General features: G+C 52.1%; 1 protein-coding gene across 2 annotated transcripts in view; it reads left to right on the top strand.

The window, feature by feature from the left end:
- SYNDIG1 (synapse differentiation inducing 1) overlaps positions 1-16123 on the top strand; it is a 109464-nt gene that overhangs the window by 70761 nt on the left and 22580 nt on the right. For both annotated transcript variants that reach the window (XM_040248856.1, XM_040248857.1), the window contains exon 3: positions 3105-3242. In XM_040248856.1, coding sequence (XP_040104790.1) covers positions 3105-3242 — 138 coding nt within the window. The remainder of the gene's footprint in view (positions 1-3104; positions 3243-16123) is intronic.

Below are 16123 nucleotides of genomic sequence, written 5' to 3'. Positions count from 1 at the left end.
CTGTCAGCACGTCTGCTCCTTTGTAAGTTTCATCGCCAATAACCTTGCTTCTTGTAGGGAAAACTAGAAGTGCGGAAAGAAAGGAAAATATCACTGGCCCCCTCATCTGGAAGCAGCTTAATTTCTGACATTTTGGAGGAAATATGACTTGTTCCACGTTCTGCCTCTTTCTTTCCCTCAGTTATTACAAGCATTTTTCCAGGGCAGTGAATAAGCACCTACATCACCATTTTCCATGACTGTGTAGAAAAATCCACATTGAGTCCTCTGTGCTTCTGCTGTTTTAAAGCAGTGCTGCCGGGAGCACCATGCAGACTTCACAGGAATTCCTGATTCCCAGTGTCTCCTGGCCTCTGCTTCCCAACCCAGGCCATGCAGAGATGCTCCCCACAGCAGAGATGTCCCCCGACCACAGACATGCTGCCCCCCAGCAGAGATGCTCCCCCCAGCAGAGATGCTTCCCCCGCCCCGAGCAGAGAAGGCCAGGGGATGAGGGGGCAGTGGGGGCCTAGGGAGCTACTGTGGGGGTGAGGCCTTGAGAGAGATGAGTGACAAGGGGTGCAGCCCCCTGCACCCTTGTACCCTCATGTGCATGCTCACAGGGCTGATACGTGTCCAGCTGGGCTCTGTGATTATCCTGTGAAATCTTCCCAAGGAAGAAACCTCAGGGGCACAGAACCAGCTCTCTGCATGGAGGTCACAGCTGAAGGCGGACTGCCTGGCCACTGGGAGGGGGTCCAGACCTGCTCTGCCCTCTTGAAGCATCTGTTCCACCAACCACATGGATGGTGAACACCTTTGGATGCTTGCATCCTGCCTTGCAGATATTCTAATCTAATGACCCGTGAAGAGGATTTTCAGAAACAGTTGCTGTGTGTGGCTCATGCCTTGGTGGTGGCAGTTGTGTGTTCCCTCTTCTTGGTTTGTTGGTGTCCCTGTCACCCCCCCAGGCCCCCACCCCCATCTGATGGCACAATGCCCAGGACTAGTTGTATCTACAGCACTGCTGCTGATGCGAGGGAGAATGTACAGAGAGCTGGGCTGTTTTTGTCTGCCCTATAATTTATCTGAGTTTTTAAAAATCAATTTTAATCAAAATTGACTAGTTGTTTTGATGTTATGTAGCCACAACTTCGTAGTTTACAGAAGTGGCTCCCTTATACTCTAAATAAAACTCTGTGAAGATTTGAGGGGTGACCCTTTACATGGCTGTGTCATCAGAAGCCGTTTCCAGAGAGGGGAGTCGAGGCCCGGGCATCTCTGTGGGGTCTGTGGTCACAGCCCGCACTGCACTGCTCTTCGATTGGAGGACTTCCCACTGACCCCTCTGGCCACCGGCCTCCCCATTGCCACTGTGAAACTGAGCAGTCAAGAAGTGGTCATCAGAATCCCAGGGCGGAAGGGTGTGGAGAAGACACCCCAGCTTCAGACAAGAAGCCACTGAGGCCAGTAGGGTTGGCAGATGACCAAACACTGCTGTTCAGACAGTGGGGAGCACAGAGGTCCAGGGTGACCTGGCCAGCTGGCCAGTTCTGTGGCTTAGGGACATTGTAACCTCCCAGAGGCCAGGGTGTCTTTTGCCAAATAGAAATAACCAGAAAAATAGCCACAGCCGCTATTTCCAGAGCTGCTGTGAGAATCCAGCCAGCCCACATATTTAAACTCATAGTAAACTAAAACAAAATCTAAAACCTCCAGGGAAGCCCAAAGCCTGAACAAGTACCCACAGTCAGAGATGTTACATAGGCACCAGGATTCCCACCTGCATAGACTGACCTGTTACATGACACGCATCCTCTCTGGATCTGTCCTTTGGCCCCATCCTCTGCGTCTCTCCTGGGCCCTCAGGTCCTGCCGACTCTGGGGTCCCTTCCCCAGACCCCATGCAGAGGGCCATCAAGGGCGCATGGCAGTTCCAGCCCAATGCTGAGGTTCCTGGAGACCCTACCTGGCCTCCCCATCCTGGATGGAGGGTTCTGGCCTCCCTGCAGAAGGGCACATGTGCGTCTGCCCACAGCCCTCAGTCCCAGACCCCGCCATGTGCGATTCCTCCCTGGGGCTGCTGGTTCCATCTCTGCAGGACTGAGGATGGGTGTCCCCCCTTCCCTTTATTCTTTGGGAGGCGATGCTACAGAGGAAAGATAGGAGCTCTGCAAACCTGGCCCAGCAGAGGGGAAAGGGAGGGGCGCTGCGGATCTGAGGGGTGTGTGTGTGTGCATCTGGACGTGTGTTTTGGTGTGTTTGTGTATGTATGCATGCATCTGTGTGTATCTGTATGTGTGTGTGTGTAACTGTGTGTTTGTGTGTGTGCATGTGTCTGTGTGTGTAACTGTGTGCATGTGTTTGTGTGTGTGCTTATGTCTGTGTGTGTAACTGTGTGCATGTGTTTGGATGTGTGTTTGTTTGTGTGTGTGCTTGTGTCTGTGTATATCTGTGTATGTGTGTCTGTGTGTGTGTGTGTCTGTGTATGTGTCTGTGTATACACATGTGTCTGTATGCACGGAGGGCAGCTGGGTGCTGTGTGGACAGTGTATCACCTGCTCCCACCCTGGGGGCCCGGGAGGTCACTCCTTGCCATCGGGGTGAGCCCCTCCCCGTGTGCCTGTTTCTCCCCCAGACAAGATACAAATAGTCCAGCAGGAAGCTTCCTACGCAGGCGCAGTGGACGCTCCGATTTGCAGTTTTATGTGTCTTTGATTAACCAAAACAGGAGGGACACCGGGGCTCAAGACCAGCCCACGACGTCCTTATTTAGGTCACAGTCTAAGGAAAGAAGGGATTCAGGCAGTGTCCTGGCCCCAACGCCAGTCCTGCCTCGTCTTGAAACCAGGTTGACGTCCTAGAACGAGGAGTGGACTCCACACCCCGCCTGTGTGCACCCAGCCCCATTCTCCAGTGGACACCCCGCTGTCTGCACCCCATCCCAGAGGTCCACTAGGCTGTGAGTTTAATATCCCTGGAACAGCCCAGAGCCCATCCTTGGGGTCTTTCTCTTCCTACGGGAGACGGCACTTGCTGGGCAGGCTTACTGGGCCTGACCCCCGTGTCAGTGATGGTGGCAGACCCCTGCTGACCCTCGTCCTCCCATCCGTCTCTCCCGGCAGAGTGACTACTCCAGCGATACGGAGAGCGAGGACAACTTCCTCGTGATGCCCCCGCGGGACCACCTGGGCCTCAGCGTCTTCTCCATGCTCTGCTGCTTCTGGCCACTGGGCATCGCTGCCTTCTACCTGTCCCACGAGGTAAGGCCTCCCGCTGGCCACATGTATGAGGCCGGTACACCCAGGCTGGCGAGGATGGGTGGGGGTGCTGCGGGGGGAACGTGGTCTTGGGGGCCCAGCATCACCCCAGCAGACCCGGGCACATCCTCAGAGGGCGGCCGTGGGGAAAGCGGCAGTTGGGATCTGGGCCTCCGAGCAGACACTCGTGGGGCACCAGCAGGACAGACCCTGTGTTGGGAGAGTCCGTTGGGGGTGCTGGAACAGAGGTAAAGTGGGTTCTGTTTTCTCTGTGAAAGGCTCACACATAAAATAGAGTCCCATGACATGGCACCTGTGCACGCATCCCAAACAGCCTGTCTTGGCCAGTAACTGGGCCCTCTGTCCAGTGGCAAGGCTCTTAAAGAGTCAGTTCCTGGCCCTTTTTCATGGCCAACCTCCTCCTTGTGCCTTCATGGAGCCCAGGTTTTAAATACTTCCTCTGTGTTTCTGTCACTCAGAAATTATCTATGTTCCCCTTCTTATTAATCAAAGGAAGATGTGTACTTGTCAATTAGAGAGGGAGTTTCAGCCTTACCTGTTATCCCCACCAGATGGGGAAGAAGGCAGCCCCTTCTGTTGCGCCAGAGCCCATAGCGTCCTCAGGGCACATGGGGCTCCCTCTCCAGTGTCCAGGACTCTGGGGCCGTCCAGCCAGGCCTTGGGCTGGGAACGTTCATTCCTCTTGCTTTGAGAAGGACCCTGGCCTCTCGTTGCTTCTTGAGGTTGTCTGTCCTGATTCAGTGTGTTGGGTGAGAGTGCCTTTGTGTGCTCCTGTGTCCCCTGCCCCCCTTTCCTGATCCTACAAGGAGTGAGGAAGGAGAGGGGAATCCACTAGTGGGCCTCGAGGGCAGCCCCTCTTTGCAAGGAAACCAAGAGGCCCCAGAGGCCCTTCCAGGGGGGCATGGCACAGCCGCTGCTCTGAGATCTTGGTCTCAGAGGATGGACGGGTGTGGGGAGGGGTAACGGAGCCGTCCTACTTGCCTAGAGTTGTGCCCAGTGGTTGTTCCACATCCAGCTTTGGCCTGGAAGGTCTGTCTGAGCATCTCTTTGGCAAGTTGGCTCTACACATGCCAGAGGCCCCTACTCTGGGGTGCACAAACCCAGGCTGTAGAACTAGACTCCGGGCCATCAGGGGCCTGGGGGTGGTGAGTGGAGCCAGGCTGGGAGCTCCTGGACCCAAGCAGTGGCCATGGGTGCTGCGTGAGCCCAGGATTGGGATGCACAGTGGGACCTGAACAAAGGCATGTGGGCAGGTGGTGCCCCCAGAAGACCTCAGGCCTGGAGCCCATCGCTCCGTGTCAGTAGCACCCTGATCCTGTGTTCCTGCGATGCAAACAGGCAAGAGGGTTCCACGAGGTGAAGGACGGTCCAGGAGAGTGGGGCCAAGGGAAGCCAGGTGTGACGTCAGCGCCCCCTGCATCCAGTCCTGACACATCCAGAGTTGAAGGCGGGCGGCCCACCCCCAGCCTCCTGCCCTGGCCTACTGACTCACCCCATCCCCCGCAGAGGGTGCCCTCCACACTAGAGCTGTGTTTTAATTGCCAAATTGTAGAACAGGACCAATATTTTTACTCTGCAAGTGGACATTGGTGTCACCTGCCAGCAGGGGCTGCGTAAGCCCTGGGTAAGCAGAGGTGGGGCCCAGGACAGACTGCCTACAGACCAGGTCGTTCCTGATCTCGGCTTCTCCCTGATCCTAGGGGAGGCACATCTCTGGAGCAGGGCAAGGCAGGCATAGTATCTTTGTCTGAAAGATGGTAAATACAAAACAAAAATCCAGCCACAATTGCACAGACTGGCATTAGATCCTCCTTCTCAGGTTGGGAAGATCTCCTGGAGAAGGAAATGGGAGCCCATTCTAGTACTCTTGCCTGGAGAATCACATAGACGGAGGAGCCTAGTAGGCTACAGTCCATGGGATCGCAAAGAGTCAGACACGACTGAGCGACTTCGCTTTCACTTTCTCAGAGAATAATGTTATCCTTCACACCTTAAGAACCTCCTAGACTCGGGCCTGACCAATCAGGATGTTTAATACTTTCGATGGAAAGGATTCTGATCATTTAGTAACAGCAAATGTGCTGCGCACATTCTTGGAGTGAAGAGCAAGTGTTTGGAGACCTGAGGGATTGCCTTCACTCTTGGAATAAGAGGAGGGGCTCCGAGGTCCCCCGCTCTCAGCCCCTCTTCTCTTTGTGCTGTGAGCATGGGTTGCCCCTCGAGGAGCATGGGTCCATGGGAGCTTGTGGCTGAGACCCGGGCACTGCAGGCCTGGGAGGCAGGCAGCCCCAGGCACCCAGCGCTCCATCCCAGCCCTGAGGCCCTCGGGCCTTCTGTCCCTGCCTCTAAAGCCCGACTGCAGACGCTGGAAATGGGAATTGTCAGCACACACCTGAGTCCCCAGGTGAAGGGATAGCTGGACGGAGATGTGGGGTCTTTTCTCCAACAGATTTTATGACTCAAAAAAGGCCTTAAGTAGCAGTAACAGCAGTCAAAGTATCAGTGAGGTGGGCAGTGTCTGCACCTGCCGGGTTCTGGTCCAGGTTAAACACCTATGCCTGCCTTCTCGGGCAGTCCTGGCCAACAGCGTCAACAGCCTCAGCGGGGTTAGAAAGTCGTGTTGTCTGGCCCCACCGACCTGCTCCATCAGAGCGACCAGGGTGGGGCGTGGAGCCTGCAGTTGAACAAGCCTTCCCTCCCTCCTGATGCTGCTATGGTCTGAGCTGTTGCACGCACATGTTCTCTCAGGAAGTCTGTGACAGGGCACTGCCCTCACATCACGTGGTGTCTATGGGATCAGGGAGGGCGATGACATCCCAAGGCCAGACATGGCTGGCAGTGGGCCTGGCCTGGAGCCACCCCCAAAGAGGCAGCAGGTTGGAACTGACAGTGTGGAGGACTCAGCATGGAGGCCCAAGTGTAGTATCTGTCCACAACTTCATTTACTCCAATGCTAATCATTTGATCCCAGACCCCAGTGTAGGCATGATTTATACACCAAAGAGAGAGAGTGTTGTGTGTAGTTTTGGTGAGTCCACCAAGGAACCGATGCTCTCCAACCCATGTTGAGAGTGGGGAGGAACCCAAATTTGCTGAGCGACGCTAGGACCTAGTTGATGTTCTCACTTTATCTTATTTAATCTTTGCAATGAGTCTGAAAGCTGGGAATTTATTATCCCCATTTTATAGATGAAAAAACTGAAGTTTCAAGGGATTAAATAATTTCTTGAAATCAGAGATGTAGCAAGTATGGTACATGATGCATATATCAATGTTTTTAACCCTCAAAATCAAATTTCCTGCAATATAACTTTTTTAAGACTTTTTTTATTTTATTTTTTGGCCACGAGACATGCAGGTTACCCAGCCAGGGATGAAACCCACACCCCTGAAGTAGAAGCGCAGAGTCTTAACCACTGGACCACCAGGGAAGTCCCCACCTTCCCCTCCTGCAGTATAACTTTGACTTTTATCTGCAAACAAAAAATAGAAGCACAGTTTTCATGTCTAAATCCACTGTCCCCACTTGCTTAGAGTGTGTTACAGTGAGGAAAAGAACCCTTCTAGAAGGGACTGGGCATTTACCTAGGTGCCTTCACCTGCGTGGCAGGTTTGAGCTGAGACTGGAGCTGGAAGATGCTTCCGTCCCCCCACCACCCAGAGGCCCTGAGTCTGGAGCCAAGGAAAGCCTGAGGGCTCCGTATGCTGTGTCTGCTTCAGGCATTGTCTACCTTTGAGCATCTATCATGTCCTGATTTCATTTCATTTCACAAAATGTTTCTTTCCTTTATTAACTGCACTATTATAACAATAATTAAATGAGAAAAGGGAATTAAGAGCCAGATTATGAATTTTATGAATAGCATCAGTGCTTAAAAGTATTATTTAATATTTCATAAAGAATCTGTAGCTGTCTTCTGCAGAAGGCTTGTTGCGTCAGCAGCAGCAGAAATCTGTATTTCTCTCTTCCCTTAATTACTTATACAAAGAATGTGTTCCTTTTACAACAGGGATATTTTTAATTAGCAAACTGAAGGCTTGATTGAGGAACTTAGATTATCTGTCACCTGAGTTCCCATTCCTTCTGGCACCAAGGTGAGTGGTCAAGTGCACTGGGACATACAGAGCAAAGCCCATCAGAGCCTCATTCAGACTCAGAGAAGTGGCACCACCGAGTGAATAATGGGTGGAAAGCCCCAGGCCCGGCCCTTCGAGGGGCTTGCATGTGTGTCTGATGCAAACACCTGCACACCCATTTTCTGTTTGTCCATTTCCTAAAGATGAACCACGTGGCTTACAAACGTGGTATCTCCTGAGGGTGTCCAGATACAACCAGGAGGAGCTGCCATGACAAAGATCAAGTCAAGCCACCAAATACTGTGGGCACACACCCTACTCAGGTCTGTGGGAGCCAACACGAACCCCCCACATGGGGCCCCCAGGAGGCAGTGCCATCCTCTGAGCTGCCCACCAAGGAGAGGCTTCCATCAGCCATAGACTGAGGGCTCCCCACTGGAGGAAGCCACAAAGACAGAGGTGATTTGAGGGCCCCAGGAGGGCAGATCAGGGCCCAAGAGCCCTGATTGCACACTGTAGTCGGTCTGTTAACAGTTTAAACCAAAGGATAAGGATGGGAAAAAAAACAGGTGTCAGAGGGCACCACCCGGAAGCAAAATGCTCTGGAATAGTCAACTCAGAGCAGAAAATCCTTCCACAAGAAAGCAAGCAGATGTGTCAGGCATTGTGGGGCCTCCATGGGTTTCTGCTTTGCACCCTGGGGGTTGCTGGAGACAGATGTAGGGAGACGGGCCTTTCACCTCCCTCCACCCCCACGTCAGCTGGGAGCTTGGTTCCAGCAGAGTCTTGACTGGCAGATGCTGCGGGCGTTTTGAGGAGCCATCACCTGTCCATCTCTAGCCATTCATCTCACCAGAGGGACCGGCATTTCCATGCTCTCCCAGCTAAACCCTGTCACAAACAAGGACAGGTTTTTGAAATGCTCTTATTTGGTCAAAGCTGTGTGCTTGGAACAGGTGCATCACATAAAACTGGACTCTTGTGTCCTGCCTGCACTGAGTGCTGTGGTTTATAATCATCCTCAGGTCTGGAGGTAATGTTTTATGTATGTTACCATATCCCTTTTTTTGTCCTCAAGTTCGTTATTCCCAAATGCCTTCTGATTTATAGGAAGTTGAGTACCGCTGGTGACTGCATTGGTAAGTTCTAGCAGACTCAGAATTAGCACAAGACCCGATTTCATGTATAAGAGTCCCAGGTCCTCCAATAGAGCTACCATCTGGTTCAGCAAGGCAACAAAGCACTGGTAACTAAATACTAAAGCCATGACCCTCTAGAGTCACAGAGAAGGACCTGGCAAAGACCCCTTTCCAGTCTCAGCTGGTGTGGAGAAGCAGGAGTGACCAGACAACCCGGGAAGGAAGATGCTACCAAGGGGCAGAGGGAGTGGAAAGGATTTGGACAGACCACCCTCTTCCCCTCAACCACCAAGGTTATGGTAAAGGAACTACTGGGGCTGCAAGAGTCCCACCAGGCCCAGGAATGGTGTTGACTTTGCAGAAGTGGAGTGAAAACATGACTAGAAAGATAACCTAATATATCAGACGGATATATTTTAACCTGTATGTCCCCCTCCCCCCCTCCCCCCCCTTTCTCTCTCTTCCTTTCTCCCTCCCTCTCTTTCTCCCTCCTTCCCCAGCTCTCCTCCTCCGTCGCTATCCCCATCTCTGTATGTATATTTAATATGCCGATTGTAGCTTCCGAGAGCTGTTTTGCAACTTCTGGATCTAAACAATTCTTTATAAATATTAATGATCCGGTGCAGCCAAGACAAACCAGATTTCTGATCTATTTTTCTTCCTCCGGGATGCATGCTGGAGTTGAGTCACTGATCTCAGCTTGTTTTGGTGGATAAATGAACAAACGCATCATGTCTGTTCTGTTCCCTGGAGTGGGTTAGATGATTTTTTTTTCGGTTATAGGATATGTATTGTCTCAGTAATTAGTGTCCTGATTTTGTGCTTATTTGTTCAGAGCAAAGAACCCCGTGTGTTGATTGTCCAAGGGCAGAGCGCATGCAGTGCCCGGCAACCTGGGAAATGAAATGCACAGTGGGTGTTACATTCTTCCCTCTGGCCTCGTGATCACCTCCGATTGCATTGCCAAATGCGTGATCTTTTTGCTCTGGGACTCTGGGATGGTGTGTCGAAAGCTCTGAGGACATAGCCTCTAAAAGGGCTGGTCTTTTCTTTCACCTCTTTTCTGAGATTGAGGCTCTGCATGGGTCCTGTGACAACTGGAGAAATAAACAACCAAACAGCTGTGGTCTCAGGAGCTCTCGCCTCTGTGCACTGGCCCGTGACCTCCATGGCCCAGCTTGTGAAGGCTGAGTCCAGCCTGGCCACATTCAGCCAAGAGGGCTCTGGTCTGTGACAGACGCCAGTCTCAGCACAGGCATCTCTGGGCCCGGCCACAGGGGCGGCTAGGCCACTGAGCCATCTCACTGTCCATAGCACGAACGGGCTGGACAGTACCTCCTGTGTCTGGACTCACAATACAGTGACGTCAGCAGGACATAGAAATCTGCGGGCCGTTGTGATGACTCACTGCTCAGTGAAGTCTGCCGAGTGGACTCTAGTGGGAATCAGGGCCATTGTTGGTACAACTCTGACACTGTGATGTTGGCATCAGTGGAATTTAGCCTTTTGCACTGAGAGACCCCTCACTGGGCTGCCTCACCCAGGAGGCCAGCTGTACGTGGACGTTAAAGGTCCTGATGACGTTACATGGGTACCTCGGGCATAGGAACTGGTGCAGCGAGAGGACGGGACCTCAGCCCCTGACTCAGGGTGGGGGTGGGGGTGCTGCTCTCAGCAGGGCTCCTCTTTTCGTGCTTCCTTGATGAGCTTTGGCATTTTCTGGTGCTTGAGAGTTGCATGAATCCCAGACACAGAGCTTTAGAGGATGCTGAATTTAGAGCTGGAAAATTACCTTGAGCACAGCACGTACTGTGACCTGCAGAGCATGTATGGAGCACTCCTCGTTCTTATTTTTCCTTCTCTCCTTTTAGACGGAGAAGTCTTCATCCTTAACCTTTAATTTTATTTAAATTACAAATAAATAGGAAGAGTCCTTGAAACAAAACTGCAGCCTGTGTTTACATAGGTCTAAGCTTTCTGCCTTACAGTCACATCCATACACATACAAGGGCAGGGTCAAAGGAGCCCTGTGTGCCCAGCCCAAGTTAGTCGGGGAGAGCCATGGGGCCAGCTGCCTTAAAAGTAAAGAAAAGATAAAGAAGCAGTGAGTTCTTAAGTGACATGATGCAGATGGCTTAGTGGGTGCAAGACGCAGCAAGACGCATAGGTGGAGAGTGTCCTTTAGAACTGGCCCTGCACTGGGGGCAGAGAAATGCAGGTGGTGAATGTGGCCCTGGGCCCCTCCCAGCCCCCCGTCTGGCACAGCTGGGGTTCTCCAGGAAGCTCCACGGTCTGGGGCCACTTTGGCCCATCTCAGCCCCAGGTGGATAGTATCAAAGCCCCAGCAACTGCCCTCTCCATCCAAACTGAGTGAGGTGCTGAAAGCCAGCCTGAACCCCAGAGCTTCCCCACTACCCACATTCTGCCTTCACCCCACCCACTCCTGCCACTCCCTCCAAGACCTCTGCCCCATCCCAGGCCTGCACTGCCCACCACCACCAGACCGGGTCTGTGGTGGTCCCCTTTTGGTCACTAAGAGCCTCAGAAGCTTCTAGGATAGGTTTACGGGTGCACAGAGTACTGAGAACAGAGACTTCCCTGATGGTCCAGTGGCTAAAACTCTGCACTCCCAATGCAGGGAACCCGGGTTCCATCCCTGGTTCGATCCCACACAACACAGCTAAGACCCAGTGCAGCGAAACAAATAAAAATAAATAGATAAATATTTTTAAAAGGAAGAAAGTACTGAGAACAGACTGGTAGTACTTTGTGGTCATCCCAGGAATCTAAGCGCAGTGAAGTCGTGTTAAGTCCATCCTGAGCCCCTGCCCCTGGAACTCAGTTCTAAAATCAATCTCTGCCTTCCTGAGATGACTGCATCATCTTGCCTGGTCCTTAGAGGTGTATGAAGTGCCTTCCATTCCTCTGAAAATGACAGGCAGCCTTTCAGAACCACAGTGGAGCTTATAAGTGACGAATGTTCGTCCAGTGCCCTCCGTGTCCATGTAAGTCTTCCTGGGCCTCGCCCGTCGGGGGCGCTGGGAGTGCATTTGTGCCCGTCACGTCGCACAGGGAGGGCGTGCTGGTCCAACTCAGAGAATACACCTGATTGCTCTGGCCCTTAAGCTGGTTTTCAGATAACTGGCAGGTATCTCACAAGACCGCTCACTGTGAAAGTCAGTTTATTATGCATGAATTTCAGATCAGGAGGGGGTGCCAGAATTCGGCTGACCTGCTGGAGTCTGAAGGAGGCTGGAGCCCCAAGGGCAATAGGTCCCCTCAGGGTGCGTGGCCTCTCTTCCCAAAGCTGTCCTCGGGCTTCCCCGGGGAGGCGGGTGCCCCGGGTGCAGGGAAGCGCCGTCTGCAGCCTGGCCTCCTGGAGGCACGTGTGTTCGTCTGCGGCGGCAGGTGCAGAAGCTGGCAGCTTGGTTACGTGGTCCGAGGGCTATCTCTGCCCCGAGTTGGCTCCCATCACCAGTCCAAGAGGAGAGTTTGGAATCTGCTCCCAGGCCTGGACCTGGAGTTGCTCAGGGCATTCTGGATGCCAGCGGAGAGTGTTTTCTTTCCTCTGCGGACGGATGCAGCACTGACCCATATTCAAGGTTGCAAAACAGCACACAGATGCCCGGGCCTCCCCGTCCGTCTCCTGCCCACTGCGTTCACTGGGCTCTGACTCCTCACACCCTCCAAGTACCAGCCTCATCCTCACCTCTCCCCCCTCAGCCCCTTCACCCAACTCCTGATCTCATGGCCCCTTTTCTGAGGCCTTTGCTGTCCCAGCTCAGGACCCTATTTCCAGTGCCTCTCCTCCTGGTGCCCCGTGCGCAGATGGGCCCAGGCTGGTCCCCAGCTCACAGGCCTCAGTGATTCCGCAGCCCACAGAATAGCCAGTGCCCCCCACCTGGAGCCCAGAGCCCCTTGGGCCCGGGCTCAGGTGTCTGACCCCAGGACCCCACAACCCACCCCCACAGCATCACCAGACCTCAGCACCTCCCAGGAGGAGGCCCCAGCACCTCCCAAGAGGCCTCTCTTGGCCCGGAGGACCCCTCAGTGTTCACAGCTCTGTGCAGGCACGCTGTGACCCCAATACACAAGGGGGACCATCAGGGAAACGTGCTGGGCATTTCTGGCTGTTTTGCTCTGTGGCTCCCACCTCATTGGTGTGGGGACCGGCTCTGAATGCAGGATTCACAGGGAATCAGGCCAGACCCACACTTCGTCAGCATCCAAAGAAATACAGTCCAGGAAGAGAGGACTCAGGAGTTCTGGGCTATAACCAGATGTACCCATGGGTCCCCCTGCTTTGTCCGAGTCTGTCACATCTGTGCTGACAGCTGCAAGGCCGCTTGATATCAGTAACAAGGAAATACTGCCCCGTGGATATTACTCTTTTTATCACCAAGCTGATAAGCACCTGATTGTTTAAATGCAGACAAATTCCACTTGCCTCCATTCTTGGCATAAGAGCCTTTCATGAGAAAGACCAGTTCTTTCTGAAATTTCCCTGTTATATCATCACCCTGAGACCAGGGAGACCCGGAGTGACTGGGTTCACTTCCCTAGATAGCAACCCTTCCCCAGCAGACAGGAGCTGTCCGGCTCCAGCCAAGAGACTGGGGAGGGCTGCCTTTACTCAGGAGAGAGGACTTAGCCGTTTGGTGCCGGGACAGGATCGGGCATGCCCTAAACACCCCAGCCGTCTAATCGGGAATACTTCGACCCCCACCGGAGCCCACCTGCTGCCCTTGTCTCCCAGCAGAGAAATGGGACATCCCAGGCACAATGCGGGTGCCCGACAAGCCATAACACTGAGCAACAGCCTGGGCGGCAGGACGTTAAAGTGCTCTTGGCACAACCTTTATGAACCTGGAAGATGATTAACTTTATTTCCCAGGATCTTAACAGAATTCTTTTTTTTTTTTTTTCTTTTTTATTTATTTTATTTTTAAAGTTTTTATTTTCTACCAGAGAAGAGCCGATTAACAATGTTGTAATAGTTTCAGGTGAACAGTGAAGGGACTCAGCCGTACGTATACATGTATCCATTCTCCTCCAAACCAGGCTGTCACAGAACATTGAACAGAGTTCCCTGTTCTATATAGTAGGTTCTTGTTGGTTATCCATTTTATTTATTTTTTTTTTTTTAATTTATTTATTTATTTTTAATTTTTACTTTACAATTCTGTATTGGTTTTGGCATAGATTGACATGAATCCACCACAGGTGTACATGCGTTCCCAAACCTGAACCCCCCTCCCACCCCCCTCCCCACAACATCTCTCTGGGTCATCCCCGCGCGTCAGCCCCAAGCGTGTCATATCCTGCATCAGACATAGACTGGTATTTCGATTCTTACATGTTATTATACATGTTTCAATGCCATTCTCCCAAATCATCACACCCTCTCCCTCTCCCTCTGAGTCCAAAAGTCCGCTATACACATCTGTGTCTCTTTTGCTGTCCTGCATACAGGGTCATCATTGCCATCTTCCTAAATTCCATATATATGTGTTAGTATACTGTATTGGTGTTTTTCTTTCTGGCTCACTTCACTCTGTATAATTGGCTCCAGTTTCATCCATCTCATCAGAACTGATTCAAATGTATTCTTTTTAATGGCTGAGTAATACTCCATTGTGTATATGTACCACAGCTTTCTTATCCATTCATCTACTGATGGACATCTAGGTTGTTTCCATGTCCTAGCTATTATAAACAGTGCTGCGATGAACATTGGGGTACATGTGTTTCTTTCAATTCTGGTTTCCTCTGTGTGTATGCCCAACAGTGGGATTGCTGGGTCATAAGGCATTTCTATATGCAATTTTTTAAGGAATCTCCACACTGTTCTCCATAGTGGCTGTACTAGTTTGCACTCCCACCAACAGTGTAGGAGGGTTCCCTTCTCTCCACACCCTCTCCAGCATTTGTTGCTTGCAGATTTTTGGATCGCAGACATTCTGACTGGTGTGAAGTGGTACCTCATTGTGGTTTTGATTTGCATTTCTCTTATAATGAGTGATGTTGAGCATCTTTTCATGTGTTTGTTAGCCATCCGTATGTCTTCTTTGGAGAAATGTCTATTTAGTTCTTTGGCCCATTTTTTTATTGGGTCGTTTATTTTTCTGGAATTGAGCTGCAGGAGTTGCTTGTATATTTTTGAGAATTCAAAAGCCAGGGCAAGGCTTCAAGCAGAACCGGGCTTAACTGTATTTCTAAATTTATCTAAACTCAGAGCTCTTCCCCCTGAGCTCCCAGGATAGAATTATAATGATAGTCTGCCATCAGAAATCGCGGCGGGAGGGTTTCAGCTCACGATGGGCTGTGGACGGATGGGGGCTGCCTCGCTGTCCAGTCAGCTGCATCTCCAGGGTGTGGTATTTGGTCTGTGGCCTAAACAGGAGTCTAGTAAACACACTCCAGGTGTCTGCCTGGTTGGTGTGAAGACAGAAATGGGAGCAGGTCCAGGAACAAGGGGCCTGAATGAGAGAGCTCGTCCCCGAGTCACCCGCTCTCCTTAGCTGAAATGAGTTCCTGAGCTGAGAGGATGCCCTGATGGGGACAGTGAGTTCACTGAGATCTTGGGGAACAGCTGGGAAACGGGATGAGTGGGGCCACTGGCCTTCAGGAAACAGTCAGTCTTCCTCATTCTTTCTTGGAGGCAGCCCGTGAACAGATAAGACAGACACACAGTTAAAGTCCTCGCTGACAAGCTGTTGTCAAAGAGGAGTCCTACTCACCCATGAAATGCTTACAATAGAGTTATTTATACAGGCAGATGAGTGTAGGGAAAGAAATGAACAGAAGGAAATGATACCTTAGGAGAAAAGTCCTAGAAAGCATGGATGCTCAGACGTTTCCACTGCAGCAGTACTGCCCCCAACGACTTCTTCTGTCCCACAGAAGTCAGTGGCTTATTTTTTGATGGAGTTCTTTCAGGGGCCTCTTTATCGAATTCATGACATTAGTGCCTTAAGTAGGTGAGGCCGTGTCCTTGTGATATTTTAACATCTGTTTAGCCAGCCCCCCAGCTCTGTCCATCGTGCTTCCCCACAGTCACGTGACGCTCCTTTAAACACCGACACCCTAACACTGAGGGATGTAGCCGGGGGGACACTCCCATGGAGGCCGAGCACCGGGACCCCTCTGAGCCTACTTGTCCTGTTCACAGACCCGCAGTTCGGGGTCCTCCGCTCCAGGGCCTCCCCTCATAGGTGGCTTTGCTGGGGACACAGGATGCTGTCATCCCCACGCACCATCCCTGAGGCAGCACCCACTTTCATCCCCACCACCTCCTCTCCCCAGAGTCCTGGACATCCTCTTTCAGCTCAGGAAGTGTGGACAGCCGGGTGGTCTGCCCCTCCCCACCCTTCTCCTCTAGCGGAGGGGTGCGTGTGTATGCGTACACGCTATGTCACTTCAGTCGTGTCTGACTCTTTGTGACCCTATGGACTGTAGCCCTCCAGACTCCTCTGTCCATGGGATTTTTCAAGCAGGAATACTCGAGTGGGTTGCCGTGCCCTCCTCCAGGGGATCTTCCCAACCCAGGAATCAAACCCATGTCCCTGTCATCTCCTGCATTGAATGGCGAGTTCTTTACCAGGAGTGTCACCTAGTGGGGGCAGGGATTGGGGGCTGGCGAGTCCT

Source organism: Oryx dammah, unplaced genomic scaffold (assembly GCF_014754425.2).
Source record: "Oryx dammah isolate SB20612 unplaced genomic scaffold, SCBI_Odam_1.1 HiC_scaffold_10, whole genome shotgun sequence".
NCBI lineage: Eukaryota > Metazoa > Chordata > Mammalia > Artiodactyla > Bovidae > Oryx > Oryx dammah.
The sequence above is the reverse complement of the archived record's forward strand: the minus strand, read 5'-3'. Positions and strand labels throughout refer to the sequence as shown.